The sequence below is a fragment of the Hippocampus zosterae genome, chromosome 16, assembly GCF_025434085.1.
Source record: "Hippocampus zosterae strain Florida chromosome 16, ASM2543408v3, whole genome shotgun sequence".
Lineage (NCBI taxonomy): Eukaryota > Metazoa > Chordata > Actinopteri > Syngnathiformes > Syngnathidae > Hippocampus > Hippocampus zosterae.
Window position 1 is genome coordinate 16,838,400 of NC_067466.1, and position 15,484 is coordinate 16,853,883.

General features: G+C 49.3%; 1 protein-coding gene and 1 long non-coding RNA gene across 3 annotated transcripts in view; both read right to left on the reverse strand.

Annotated features, from left to right (window-relative positions):
• Positions 1-2,383: 2,383 nt before the first annotated feature.
• Positions 2,384-3,453, reverse strand: LOC127588282 (uncharacterized). The gene is made up of 2 exons (XR_007959030.1): positions 3,059-3,453; positions 2,384-2,920 (listed from the first exon to the last, which is right to left on the reverse strand). It is a non-coding gene; the product is annotated as an uncharacterized LOC127588282 (long non-coding RNA).
• Positions 3,454-6,719: 3,266 nt separating this feature from the next.
• Positions 6,720-15,484, reverse strand: part of LOC127588242 (transmembrane protein 132E-like) — a 105,342-nt gene continuing 96,577 nt past the window's right edge. For both annotated transcript variants that reach the window (XM_052046890.1, XM_052046889.1), the window contains exons 6-9: positions 12,007-12,212; positions 9,146-9,425; positions 8,862-9,056; positions 6,720-7,834 (exon numbers count right to left, since the gene is read on the reverse strand). In XM_052046890.1, coding sequence (XP_051902850.1) covers positions 6,743-7,834; positions 8,862-9,056; positions 9,146-9,425; positions 12,007-12,212 — 1,773 coding nt within the window. In that variant the 3' untranslated portion in view covers positions 6,720-6,742. The remainder of the gene's footprint in view (positions 7,835-8,861; positions 9,057-9,145; positions 9,426-12,006; positions 12,213-15,484) is intronic.

The window sequence follows — 15,484 nt, forward strand, 5'->3', positions numbered from 1 at the left end:
AACTAACTGTTTCGCTACCTCATTTCCACAGGCACAAAACCACTCTCAGATGCTCATAAAATTATTTTGGTAACATTATAAAAATAGAATTAAATTTATACATGATGACTTCAAATAATTCAATTTTTATGAGTCATTAATTTTTCCGTGTCATTAATCTTTTTTCTTGAACTGTATTATTCGTTATATTTTCCAAATGATATCAAACTATCACGAAAATAAGTATTCCTATTCTTGTTGAAATGCAATGACATAACACAAACTCATTCCTTTATCAGTTAATTAAAAAAAACAGTAATACTCTATTTGGCGGTTAATGTATGTACTTCTTTATACTTGACTTTGTGATACAACAATAAACTATAACATCAACACTGTGATGACTTAACATTGCTATAAAAGATAGTGACTAAAACATTAATAAATAAATATATAATACATCGAATGTAAATATTAAATGCAGTGTTACGATTACTATATGTATTTGACGATCGAGTCAGGTGATCCATCCATCTTCATGGGGAGGAAACAGTTTTGAAGAGCTCCCGAGTTATGTTTTGGGTCGCGAGCAAACTTTTGATCTTTTACACTCCCCTTTTTTTTTAAGTTTCCACATCGCCATGGTAACTAAAGCAGCCCCAGCAGGATGCTCGGGAGCCATCAAGCCTAAGTGTGCAAAAAGCCCGAGGCCGCTTTCAAATAAACACCTTTATTGCAACAATTCTATCTCCGCCACCTGATTAGCTGTCTCATTTAAAACAAATGTCACGGCTGATAAAAGACAAGAGGAAAAAGTGGGAGGTATCAGAACAGGAAGTGCTGTAAACGCTACGCTTCCTGTCACAACAAAAACCGCTTCACCGTGTTTTAAATCCGTGTGGTTTTATCGTTCTTTAAAAATGTAATATTTTACTTTTTATACATTTCATGTACAGAAATTGTTAAATATTTCCAAAGGGGGAAAAAACGTGTCACATTCTTATAATAATTTCTTTGTATTTCTTTTTGGTAATATTTTTTTCAATACCAAAAAGCTTCATTGACATAAGTGGTTTTAGTTCAAATTTGAAACGTATTTATCCCTTTGATGATTAAAATGTAAAACGACTTAAATTTAATGCATTTTTTTTCAACGTTGCCACGAGTGACAAACCCCGTTTTTCCCAATCAATCAATAATTATGCGCAAAGATGTAGTCTAAGAACCTACAGGAATTGTTTTCTGTAGGCCTAAAAACCGGGACTGTAGAGGATTTGATATTCAATTACGTTCAGCAAAAAACTAGGATGCTCAGAAAGCACTTTCTGTTTTCATTCAACATTCTCGTGTTCAACTCTTTCAAAATCAATTGTGCTGCCCTCTAGTTGTTGACATTGGAATTACACCCAAAATAAAGAGGAGAAGCCAAAAGTGCGTGCGACAGCGAAAGTAAAATTTGCATCGCGAGGACAAATGGATCACAGGTATGACTGACACCGAAAAAAATATATAGACTACTACTATCAAAATAAAACGTAAAAACGGTTTTGTTTTGTTTTCGAGCTCAGCCTGTCTCAGGTCGGCCTACGTTTTGAGTCGTGTGCTGCGGTTGATTCGCTTCCCTTTCTTTTTTCTTCTCTCCCCCCCTCCATCCCCTGCTGCATTTCCTCCTGCTGGCCCACTGAGTGTCCGTGATGAAGTCGGTGGGACATGTTTGGCTGGAGGTTATCAGCCTCCCGCAGACGCCCACGCTGGCGTGACTGCTCCAGCTGAGGCCGTAAAACCTCTTGTCCTCCCGTACCCAGTGGAGACCTCTTCCTGTCCTCGCCACCGTATTGGCTGCAAAGGCATGGTATGTGATAGGCATGATATATAATATACGCCAGGGTTTCTCGTAAATTGTAGCCCGATTGTTCAAGGGGGGGGGGGGGGGCGGGGGCGTCGTTTATTGACTCAAGTGCATATGAAGGGGAAGCTGTTTTGGAATCACGTGAAGCATCGTGTTACGCACTTGATGTTGAATAAAAAGTGGAGTTTAAAAAAGGAGGATGAGGAAGTATGATGTGAAAAAGAAGCTTGAAGATGATGTCGTCTGTTTTTATCAAATACAATATGATGGGGTATCTTTCTGGTCACGGAACACATTGTACTTGTGTCTCAAGGCACCTCTGAGAAAACATTTCTTTAAACTTTAAAATTAAGGAAATCATGTAAGTAATCGAGCAAATAAAAATAAAGTAACGGTAGGGATTTCAATTTTTATTTTATTTTATTTTTTTTAGCTCGGCTAGAAACTATTTTTGCGTAACTGGAAGTTTGGCTGAACGGTGTCCCCTTCGCCCTTATAGGTTGGGGCATGTTGACAAACGTGTGCTGCTTTCTAAAAAAAAAAATAAAATAAAAAAATATTTGGGGCCCCGGCATTCATAAAACATGTACGACACCTGGATGCGCGCCATTGTCGCTGTCTCCTGGCACAAGGCGAAGGCTCGCAAAAGGCTTTTCAATGTTTCATTTTATCCATGAGTCTTTTTAACACACACACACACACACACACACACACACACAGAGAAGATAAATCAAAAAAGCCTTGCAAGTGTCATCATCAGGATCGAGAGGGAGGCTAAAGTTTCATTGATTCGGGGTTCAAAGAGGTAACACTTGACAAAGGTGCCTTTAAAGTGTGGCCCGGCTGGCCCCGCGCGATGAAAAATAGCTCACTTGTCCTTGGCTGCAAAACTGCAAAGCTCAAATAAAACACGTGAAAAAAAATACACACACACACACACACACACACAAAAAGACAATCACCCTCCCTGTTAGTTCCACTGAAACGGGAAATAAAAAAAAAAAAAAACAAGGTACTCGCTGAGTTGAAAGATCCTATTACGGACTCAAAGGGGCATTCGGGGTGGGAAAAAAACAACCTACATCAAGGGATCTCTCTGAAAATAGCTGCTTAAGAATCAAGCTGATGGGAGCTTGAATAATTGCTGCTGTTGCCGTGACAACCCCACCAAACACCGACTTTAATAATCTGAATGGTTTGAACACCTTCGCCACGTGTGACAATCTAAACGCTTCGTTGCATTTTGCATTCATCAACTCATTGAGCATATTTGGATCCTTCAATACGACATGACAATAACTCCCCCTGAACTGTAGGGGGAGCTCTACAGCATGGATTGTGGAAATTAGCTTTGCTATACTGCGCAAAAACTCCACAATTGATTTGCTTGTCCTTTTGAAACCGAGGCCCGAGAATCAATTTCTGTACTTTTTTGGGGGATTGTGTTTATTTGTAAGTTAGCCGCTCAGACTTTTCCTCCCAAACGACGACGCGGGTTTCTTGTGCTCTCCGTTTGATGTACGATTTCAAGAAAAAAAAAAATCTGGTTCCTCCTCCTCCTCAATTTGCCGCACGAGAATGCGTGTGAGCATTGTTAGCGACGTACGTTTGCCGGAAGCTTTTCAGCGCCAAATGCGACAGTCGCGCCGGATGCGCAACAGCATTCAAAAGAGATTCGCGACGTGCTGGGGAGCAACTTGACGGGTGATCACAGCCCGCCGCGACAGCACTTTTTTTTTTTTTTCTTCCCCCTACCGGATTCCAACAAATACATCAATAAATAAAACACCTTTTTTGAAAGCTTCCATCACACATTTTTTTTGACATTTTGAGGTTGTTTTGCTGTCTGTCTCTGGAGTCGAATTATTTGAACTAACAATCAAACCGTTCGGGGGCACAGGCCGCAATTCGATGTGGAAGAGCGGACACTCTTGTTTTTTTTTTTTAAATTTGTTTTTTTTTTTAAAACCAGGTTTGTACTTGCTACACAGCCATAAAACAATCTGTCTTAAGACTTGATACTTTTTAAATAAGTTTGTGCAAGCGTCACAGACACCATAAGACCCCAAGGGGGCGATAAATGCGAAAAAAGTCGTTTTTGTATCGTTTGGAAAGATTTGAATGGCAACACGTTGCAAGTCCGCGTAGGAAACAAAAAAAAAAAAGAGCCATCACAGCTTGAGTGCAGTTTCGCATTTTTGTTTTCTGTTTTACATATAACGGGAAAATACAAGGATTTGCTTCCGAGAGAATACAGGAAATAAATCAGTGCTCTGTACAGGAACATGGTGGGCAGTGCGGCGGCGGCGGTAGCGGTAGCGGTGAAGACCCAGTTCCGAGTAGCAGCTTGTAAGAAAAATACAAACGAGTGCGCCCGAGCAGCGTTACCATTAAAAAAAAAATTTAAAAAAAGGAAACAAGGCAAGAACATGGAGGAACCAAAGCTGGCAACGGATTGACATGAATGCTGAAGATAAACATGAAAGCTGCGCTTGATCTGTACAGCCGACCGACCGACCGACCGACCGGCGAGGATTTCACAGCGAATACAGAGCAGCCAAGTTGTTTTGATTCTTTGTTGGTGAATAGCCGAAGACGCCTTACATTCATCCTGAGAGAGCAACATTTGACGAATAGGCTCGGGGAAATCCTAAAGCTTTGAGCGACGGCTGAGGCAGGCCTTGAAAGCGCCAATCCACACCGAGTCGGGGGACTTGACCACATGCAAGTTTAAAAAAATAATAATAAATCGATCTATTACTCTCAAGTTGGACATCGGGAGGGTTTCTCATTCACGTTTGTTGAACTTAATTTCTAAAATGGCCTTTTTTGGGGTTTTGACTCGCCTAAACAGTCACCAAAGGTTGGCGGCAAAAATGCGGGAGTGCGCAGTGGTCAGACTTGAACAGGAAGTTGACCATTTTGAGGTCAATTCCACGGTTGCAACCCGAATGAGCTCCCAACGGCGGTTTTCTCAAGGACCGAAATCCCAACGGGGAGTTGGCCAATCGAGTTGGAAGCTGCCATTTTGTGGCGTGAATGTCGGAAAATAAATTTGCCTCCAATTGCAAGAGGGACGCAAACATTGCAACAAAGCATTTATTAAAAAAAAAGCCCGAAGGACCCTTGGGCAAAATCCAACAGGAAGCGGGCGGCAACCAGCGTACCTGACATCAGGATTTTGGCCTGTTGTACTGCCGCTTCCCCGTGGTGTCCGTTTCGCTTTTATTTTCTTCGCTTTTGAAGACTTTCAAAGCAAAATGCGTCATTTGACATTTGTAACGTTACGATTCCGGATCGGGTGCCTTGATGACTAAATGTGGCTAATTATTGACGCAAAGGGAGGAAAGGAAAAAAAAAAACACCCCAACATATCCAAGAGCTTTCGTTGCTGTTTAGAATGAAAAGGGAAAATGTGACAAAAAGCTTTTTCATCTCACGGTGACTCCATTGAGCTCCAAAAGAGGAGCTGCTTTTTACTTTTTTTTTTAGCTTTGAGGACACCGGCCTTCAAAGCGGAACACGCCGCGGCTAATTAAAAGCGGGATTAGCTCGGCTACCCGCGGTGGCTTTTAGTCCAATAACACTTGTTGCGCGGATATTTTTTTCAGACAACTATACGAGAGCGCACACAAAGGCACCCGCAAAACGGCTCCTCGGATTTGCCGGCGCCGAATTTGATGAGCGACACGAAGACGCTCGATTGCGTTACCCCCCCCCCCCACCCCCGAGTACGTGCGACGAAATACCCGCATTACATGTGACGCGGATGCGGCGTTTCCCCGAATACGAGCAACGCAGTTGTGACTGGCGCTCAGATTGCAGTTTTTTCTTTTGTTTTCGATTTCGATTGTATGTCATGTGGGGGCGGGTGGGGTGGGGGGGCGTGACATACAACACTGCTGCGCTACTCGGATGACTTCTGACTTCACGTGTACATGCTACGCAGATGAAAAGGTGAACTGGATGAAAACAGACGACGCGTTGGCATGATGACCTTTCGTCTGCACTTGCATCAGATTCGTTCATAGAACCCCCCCCCCCCAAAAAAAAAACAAAACTCATTTGAACAACACGTGGCACGGTGATGATTTCAGTTCTGTAAAAAAAAAAAAAAAAACTCAAGATTGTGTGTAACCTAAATTCAGGCGTTGCCCGGGTGACCTTGACCTTCTGACCCATATTAGCCGTTAGCGGGATGAGCTGCAGAAGCCACAAAAAAAAATAAACGAGTGTCCGGAGTGTCCGTGCTACCGGATGAGCCGAAACAAAGGCGACCCAACCGAAACCTCAAGCGGCCACGCCGAGTGAAAAGGACCCCGGATGACGTGAGCGAGAAAACGGAAAGGCGAGGGGGGGGGGGCGCCTCATCGTCTCTACGTCGACACCAAAGCCGCTTGCTACAGAGCGGACGCTACGCCGCCGGCGAGTCTCCGACTGTCCGTGGTTGTAAGGCATTGGACCAAAAGGGGGGGGGGGGGCGGGCGGGAGCGCCGAGCCATCGAAAAGGAGTCGCTGGGCGGGGCTTCTGACCCCTCCCCCCACTGTGACACGTAGAAAAATGTCAGTAAATGCGAAGCGACGACACCAAGGACAATGAAGACAAAGAATCCACTTTGGCCCCCCCCCCCTCAAAAAATAAAGCGTCTGTGAGAGTTTGCGGCGCGGATCGCAAACGCTTCTTTTGTCCGCCGCCGCCGCCGCCTGGTCGAGTCTTTGGCTTCCTCGATGCGTCCCGCCTCTTTTTTTTTACGTCGTTTCCTTTAGTGCCATGATAAGCTTACAGGGCTGCGCAAAGTCAACCGAACAAACGAACCCAAATGGCGGTCGGCCATTTTGTTTTTTTTTTCCTCGGTGTGTCTGCGGTTAAAAAGGAGCCCCCCCACCACCACCACGCCCCCCCGCCGCGATTCCTCAGGCCATTTCTTTTATTCTGCGCATGTAGTCGTGCAGTTCCTCGGGGTCCTGGAAGCCCATGTCCCGACACACCCACTGGATGTCCTCGTCGTCGGCGACGGGGACGGCGTTGTAGGGCAGGTCGTCGTTGGCGGCGGCGGGCATGGTGGCGAAGGTGGTGAACTTGACCCGCTTGCGCTTGGACGTGGGCGAGCCGCCGGCCTCCTCGCCGCCCGAGCTGCCGTCGCCGCGGCCGTGCGCCTGGACGCTCTGCACGCTGGTCTGCGAGCTGCCGCTGCTGTGGTGGTCGCCGTGGCAACAGGTCCGCCCGCCGCCGCCCTCCGCCGCCGCCGCCGGCTCGGGGGGGCTGTCGGCCGCCCGCCGCGCCGCCAGCTCGCACTGGGCCCCGGGCGGCCGGCCGTTGCCCAGGAAGACCCAGTGGTGCGAGTGGTCCGTGTTGACCTGGCCCTCGGGCGGGATGCGCTTGTGCCGGTACTTGAGCACAAAGACGATGCAGTTGATGAGAAAGACCAGGATGGCCAGGCAGAAGACCCCCAGGAGGGCGTACATGCCGATCTCCAGGTCGCTCATGTTGCGGGGCGACGGCGTAAAGTCGTCTTCGTCCTCCTCGTCCTCCTCCTCGCCCTCCGCCGCGTCCGTCGGGGCGGGTCGCGCGGCCTTGCCCGCGGTGGGCCGGTCGGTGTAGCCGATGGGAACGCCGGCCGGGCGCTCGTCGGACGTGTCTTGGAGCCGCCCGTCCGGGTCGGGCCCCCCGGCCGTCGTCGGCGACTCGACCCCGCCCTCTTCGTCCCAGTCGTCGTCGTCGTCGGAGCCGAAGCGGACCCTGACGTAGACGGCGGCCGAGGCGATGACGCTCTTGCGTTTGGTTTTCTGGCAGGCCTCGCCGATGGTCATCTCCACGCGCAGCAGCTCGCCCTCGCCCTCGCCCTCCGCCACCACCACCGGCCAACGCTGCTGCGGCTCCTGCGACACCGACACCACCTTGTCGTCCAGCGCCGAGGCGTTGAAGTTGTAGTCCTTGGGGTCAAAGTAGGTCAACGAGGCCGCCGTGTCGTCGCTGAAAAGCATCCACACCGACAGGCTGGCCTCCTGGCGGGAAAGCGCGCACACAAACGCAATTCCTTCAGGGATCTCGCGATGGCAGCCATTTTGAGAAAAATGTCCCGCTTTTTGAACACGAGGTAGGAAAGGAAAATACATCGCCGGCCAAATCGAGAGATTGGAGCCGGGCGGCATTGGCGAGCCGACGCCGCGTTTGCGTTCTCGCGACCCCCCCATCGACCCAAAGTGATGTTCCCTCGGGCTGTCGTTGCGAACGTCAAAGCCGCTTTTCTTTGGGTTTCAAACTCGGGACACGTTTTCACCTCATCGCGATGTCGGTTGCCACGGCGACAAACGTTTGAACAGCGACTCGCCTTGCTCACCTTCGAGACGTTAAAAGAGAGCCGCTCCGAGTTTTGGAATAAAAGGCGCGTGGTGACCACATTGGGGACCCCACCCCAACAACTGCACATGTTGTCATAAGAATACGTTCAAAAAAAAGAACCTCCGCATGTGATCAACAAATATAACTGACAGGCATGACAAAACATGACCGGGTGGGGGGGGGGCACCTTGATGTTTCTTCACTTCAAGCATGATGGATTTGCCCGGCAAATGAAACGGCCTGAAATGGCCGTCTGAGTCCTTAGAGAAGGGGACACCCCCCCTCACTCCCCACCCCCCTTCCCTCCCTGCCACCCAGACTTTCTTTTATGGCTCCTCACCCCCGCCCGCCGCCAAGTGGCCTCGGAGAGCACTTGGAACAATACATTGCGCTAATTACATTTCAAGGTGGCCGGTGAGAAGAAAGCACACCAAAAAAAAAAAAAAATCGCAATTGGATGGCTGGCTCACTCGACCCCCCCCCCCCCCCCCCCGCGGTGTGTCGTCGCATATTCCCACGCTGAGCGACTGCCAATGACTTCAATGTTTTTTTGGTTTTCCATTTTATTCGAAACCGTGATGCCTTCTCTTTGAAATATTTTCGGGGGAGTTTTGAGCAAAAAAACCCAAAAACTTCCGACGGGTGTCACTTTTATCCGCTTTTTCCGCGATGACGTTTCTCACGGCGTACCTGCTTGGGGGCGGCGAGCGTCTGGAGGCCGGTGGCCTTGGCCACCAAGGTGTGGCTGTTGCCGGGGCTGGGCCGCAGCGCCAGGCTCAACCCCGACACGGCGTGGACGCGCAGCTGGCTGATGGAAACTTTGTCGTCGGTGACGGCGAAGGCCGCCTGGCCCAGCGCCGCGTCCACGGCCAGCGGCGAGTCCACCTGCGGCGACGGCAAAGCGACCCTTTAACTTTAAGCGCCGGGGGCGGGGGGGGGGGGGGGGGGCGGCGGGCGGCCAGTCGGTCGGAAACCTTCAAGACGGTGGATCCCAGCTCCAGGCCGACCAGGACGGTCCTGTCCACCAGCTCGGCCACGCGGGGGTCGGCCACCTTGAGCGAGTCCTGCACCAGCTCGGTGACGTCCACCTGCCAGTCGGGCCCCAGCATGGTGATGACCTGCTCGGTGCCCTCGCTGGACGTGGTGTGGAACTGCGTCAGGACTTTGACCAGCGCCCGCTGGTATTGCAGCGTACAGCCTCGGCTCACCCGCCGGTCGTCCTCGTCCTCCTCGCCGTCACTGTCCCTGGTGCTCCTGGGGGGGGGGGGGATCAAGAGGGTCTCATACCATTTAAAAAGACGTGGCCGTACCAACACTGTAACTTGAAGAGTATGGCCCGAACTGGCCACAGGAATTCTAAATTCCAATTTATGACGGACAGTCTGACAAAGGGGGGGGGGGGTCTCCGTGGGCCTCCCGTGAGCTACTGCTTAAAGAGTCCCGATCCCTCGAAGGGGGCAGGAAGTCCGGGGTCGTGCGAGCCAAAACGGTCGGCCAGGGGAGAGTTTTTCTCTTCACCCCCCCCCACAAAAAAAAAACCTAAAAGACCATTTGGGGAAGAAAAGAAACCTTCAACCTTCTGTTGACCCACACCAGTTTTTGGGCTGCTCAAATTTTGGAAAACAAGCGGTGCAAAAAAAGTCACTTACAGCATGACATCATCGATGACATCACACGCACTCATGAAATTGAGTGGGCGCGATAAAGGGATTGATGACATCACAGGAGGGGGGGGGGGAATCGCCGCGCCGAGCAGCACCACCCCAGCTTTCATCCAAAAAGCAGCTGCTTATCGTTGAGGCACCACTGCCACCCCCCACCCCCTGGCAACCCCCCCCTTCTCCTCCTCGACATCAAGACGGGATAATGCGACGGCGCAAGAGTGCCGAGCGAGCGTCTCATCAGCGTTATGATGACAAATTGTGAGCGCGGCCCCTTAAGAACAGATGGCGCCCGCCGCGCGTCTCGCCGTTTGCCGGCAGCTGCCCACTTTCGAGTCGGCGGCGCAACGTCGGCGCCCGACACGGAGAACGCCGTGTTTACAGCATCGCTGATGTTTCTTAACAGCCATTGATGACATCATCAGTGACTTTTTTTTCCAACTAAATCCCTCTCAAATGAATTGACGCCGTCCCTGCCGATCCGTTTACAGTCGGCCCGCGCGCCCGACTGCCGAAGTAAAACGTGGGCCAGACGCCGAGGCGCTTCGGCTCCGCGCGAGACGTGCGCCGCTTGATTGTTGCTGGGCCGAAAAGCGTCTCATCCGATTATTGTCTGGCTGACTGTCACAAAGAGACACTGCGGGCCGGGAGACTTCATTTGTTGTTGCTGCTGCGGGAGTGAGCCAAGGTCCACCGCGCGGCAAGTCAACGGAAGCGGAGGCGGGGCAGAACATTCAAGAGCAAACATCCACATGGAATTACCCCCCCCCCCCCCGCCCCGGATTATTATTATTATTATTTTTTTTTTTATACATGATAGATGATAAACGCATATGAGCTAGCTAGTTTTCCTGATGTTATTTGTTGTTGTAATATTACGACACCCCCCTCGTCGTAAAAATGATTCGCTCGAGCAAGTCTTCCTTTCAATTCCGCCGTAATTTTATACGACAGTCGCCCATTTCGCCACTGCCAGAGTGAGAAGAAACATTAGGGCAGACGATAAAAAGTGTGTTTAAACGCATCTATTAAAAAAAAAAAAGGTCACGGTATTATTCGTGTGTGTGTGTTTTTTTTAAATTTGTGTGTCTCTCCACAACACAAACAAGCACGCCTCAAGTTCTCTTCTTGTAATGCGCTAGTCCACCATAGAGGGCGACAGAACTCAGTCAAGTTTCAATCTCCCATTGGAGGCCACGATGAAGCGGCGTATCTTTCAGTCAGACGTGCTACCGAAAGATAAATAGCCCAAGCGCGTCGTGCTGCCTTTGTGTGCGCTTTACAAAAAAAAAAAAAAAACACAAAAATGCATTTCTCTCCAAATGTTTGTGTTTTAAAAACGAGCTTAAAGAAAAATGCAGCGACATGAAATGAAATTGTCATCGAGACAGAAAACGCACGACTCGACAGCTGCAATTGTTCCGGAGCATAGCGCCGAGGTGCGAAAAGCACTTGTTTGTTCTGAGAAGCCTCGCCGTACGCGTCCTCACGGCGCTAATCAAGGCTCCGGCTCGGCCTCGTCGGCTAAATGCGTCGGGAGGGCTCTGACGCCAACATGACAAAGCGGATCAAATCGCACCTGAGAGCCTCGTTTGGCAAAGCTACGGCGGCGAGGCTAATTGCAACAAAACAAGGCCAGAAAAACTAAAAAAAAAAAAGATTACTGGTTCTCACTTCCAAGTATTTTGTTGACCAGCGGGTTCAATACTTTTTGGATAATGAGTGTGACGGAAATACAGACCTGAGGAATTGTGAAGCTTGCGAACCCTCGAAATGTTATAAATAGCTTGTGCGCCGTGAAGCCGTGATAAGAAGACGGCCGCCATTGTTCACGTGCTAACCGCTAACCACCAACAACATCTTCAGCTTGTCGCCGCAACACAAACGAAGCAAATGAATGAAGTTTCGCATGCGTGGCAGGTGAGTACCGATCGCAACGATCGTAGCGGGCCCAGACAGGATTTGTTTTAAGCTATCGGCTACTCGTGAAGGCTGCCGAGACCAGTGACCAAAAATTAGCGCCGGATAATATGACACAAAGTCTTGAAACTGGTCTGGAGGCCAAGATCGATTTTGAGAACTGCAAAATGTTTTTTTGTTTTTTTTCCCCCTCCCCAATTACAATGGTCATTATTTTGCTGCTTTTTTTTTAAAAAAACAAAATGGTGCCTCACCTGCGGTCGGGCAGGATGGGGACCCGCCAGCCCTTGATGAAGCTCAGGTTGTCGTCGGACAGTTCCACCCGCAGAGGCAGCTTGGGCACCCAGACGGTGAGCTCCAGGGGTGCGCTCAGGTGCTCGTAGCTGAAGATGACCCTGGCGTTCATGGAGCCTCGCGTCTCCTTGCCGTTGACAAACACGTAGTCGCAATTCATGGAGACCTGCCGCACAAAAGCCAGGGGGGAAAGGTCAAGGTAAGGAGCGCGCCTCTATATGGGGAACGGTCGCCTCAGCGGCGGAGCGGGGGGGTGGCGGGGCCGCGGGTGATGATATACGGAGCGAGCACGTAGCTTGCAGTCAATCGTTTATTTGCTGTTCCAAGGCTGAGTCTTGGCGCGCGGCAAATATTCCACAAGGGGAAAAAAAAATGAGCCAAGAGCAGCACAGAAATCGAACAAGCGACGCAAAGCATCGACGTGTCACAGTCTTTAAGCGGGAAATATAATATTGCTCACGGGCAGATATTCTTTGTCCTCTGCGAAGAACAATTACGATGACTACAGCTCACATAAGAAACCGAGGAGCAGTCTGAAGGTGCCGTGCGGGACATTTTGGTAAAGTGAAAAAAAAAAAAAGAAAAATCCCCATTTGGATCATCGCCATTCCTATGTGTAAAGCGTCCCAATCTCAAATGATTTCCTTGCTCAACAGCGCTTTGCCCCCACCCCCGTCCCCGTTGACTGGAAATCCATCAAATCGATTCCCGCGCCGTAAACTAACTCGCGAGCGGCGGCGGTGACGACGTAAGCTCCTTGGGCGGAGGTACCGCGGGCTCTCCGTATGGGCTAACAGGGTAATAAAAGCCGCGCTTGTCCTCAAGGTCGCGCGAGGCGGGACGGATCGTAAGAGTTAACGGGGCGAAACCGTGATATTGGGGCGTAGTGTGTCACTTTCTCGCCTGCCTCTGTTGTCTCGTGTGTAAACCGTTTGGAATCGACGCCACCGGGAGCGGAAAACGGGAAGGACGGGTGATATGCGGATGAGAGGCCGTCTACCGGCTTTCAAAAAAAAATTAAATCCGCAGACAAGAACAGGTGTTGCGGCGCGTTGGAAGGGTCTCGCCGACATCATTCATCATTTTTCAGTATCCATTAAAGCCGCGAGCAAGCGAGCCGTGCGATATTGAGTGTGCTTGCTTGGCTAACCGTGCCTCGGCTAATTTAATGCCGGAAACTTCAGGCGCGGGAAATACAGTACACCTGACGGTTCCGAGGTCATTGATCGAGGCCGGAAGAATGAATGCGGGGGGGGGGGGGGGGAGCTCTGGGAGGGGGGTCCTCGCCATTCGAGGGATCTGAGGATCTGATCTTTTTTCATATTAAGGACTCAAAGTTCCTCGAATGTGAGATGGAAATGCTACTGTGGTTGCATAAAGGGAAAATAAACCACTAATTATTTTTTGTTTTTCTTATAATAATATCTTCTATGCGCCTTCACTAGTCCAAACACGACCTTAGGACGAATATTGTGTTTGTCGACTCGGAATCAACAGTAAAATCTCAGGCGGCGGCCATTTTGCCACTTGCTGTCGACTGAAAATGACATCAGAGTTGCTCGTGGAACGACCAATCGCGGCTCAGCTTCAGAAAACAGTTGCGCCGCGATTGGCCAATTCCTGACCGACGGTGAGGCAAAATGGCCGCTTGACTTCCCGTGAACGTCCATCGTGAACACAAAGATGATCTCATGCTATCAGCGATTAGCATCCAGGAGGCAGGCGATGTAGCATCATTTTGTGCCTCTGCCCATCTTCGGTTAAGTCAACAAACATCCCGGCCACCTGGATGCTAAAAATAGTCGTCACTCCTTCCATTCTTTGTTCCCGTTGCGTTGGCGCACATGATGTCAAACAGAAGATAAGGCCAACGCGTGCCACCGCCGGCCCCCAACAGACGCCATGTGAGGGCAAGAGAGATAAGGCGCTGTGGCACCCTGTCAACCGGGCACAGGGGAGAAGGGAGAAAAAAAAAAAACAAAACAAAACCAAACGGGCATTACATAAAAATTTACTGGATGTAAAAAATTAATATCGATTTTTTAATTAAAAAAAAATTCCGACTGAAAGGAGTCAACACAAATGCATAAAAAATGGAAAAAATGCATCAATTTAAAAAGTGCGAGATTCATTTAGTCTGGCTTCAAAATGGGAAGACAAATTACAAATATTTTCAAATCGGGTATGAGGAAATAGAAATGAATATATGTGTGAAATAAAAAAAATTTAAAAAAATAATGAGCAAAAATATTTGAAAATTAAAAATGAAAAGGTAAAAATGCACAATGTAATCAGGGAATAAATGTATTAATGTAATGGCATTTCCACCCAAAATCTTTAAAAATCTAAATATTTTTTGGGGCGGGGGCTTTTCACAAAAAGCTGCTTAATCAACAATGCATTCATTTACAGTATACCAGCCCGGTCCTTGTCACCCAGCGTGAAAAAACATAATTGAGAGGAATGAAAAATCTACAAACCAAAACAGCGGAAAAAAAAAAAAAAACAGAAGAAAATCTCGTCTCCAAATCTCCACTGCAGCCTGCCAAGGTCTGCTCAGGACAGCCGCGCCTCAAACAACTGCCGCTTGTGTTCGCCAGTGCCCAGATGCCGCTGCGCGTTAATTACCTGCTATCGCATAAGTGGATCGCATACACACACACACACACACACACACACACACACACACCATAATCTCCTTCAATTTGTATGGACGTGTCACAAATGAATGACATGCGGGAACAAGGAAGCGCCATCAGCTCTCCTCATATCCCGACATTCTCTGATTAATTGCCAGGCCCAAGGCGGCGGGGGGTGGGGGGTTCGCTTTTTTTTTCTTCTTCTTCTTCTTTCCCCTCCCTCTCTAGCGACAGTGTGTTAAATGGAATGAAAGCTGACACATGGCTCGGCATTAGCGGACAGCTAATGTCGCCGCTAAGGAGCTTTCGTCGCTGTGATGGATGTGCGCTAAACGGATGCCGGCTAATTTAGCCGAGCTAGCCGTACAACACACACGGTTACACAGACATTAGCCTGTTGTTACTCAGATTAATGAGGCTAATGAGGATCTGAGGCCCGGAAAAAAGGGAGGGGGGGGGGGGGAATGTAAAATTCAGCGAGATGAGGAAACTGCTTGAGGAGCTTTGTTCCCACTCAGTCACAAAAGTTGTCGTGACAGCGGCTGCCAGCGTTTGGATGAGATTTTCCCAAAAGGTGTGAAAGTCGCAAGCGGGGAAGTCATTTTTTGGATGTTGATGGACATGGGGGGGGGGGGGGGGGGCAGAGGGTGCGGTCACAGGACTGCCTTGGACAAAACCATTATCATGCATTAAAAAAAATAAAATAAAAATCTGTCCCCAAAGCCAGTTGCGCTGAGCATCCTGAAATTTGGTCAGCACATCCGTCACAATGAGACCCACCAAAAAAGGCCGTAAGAAC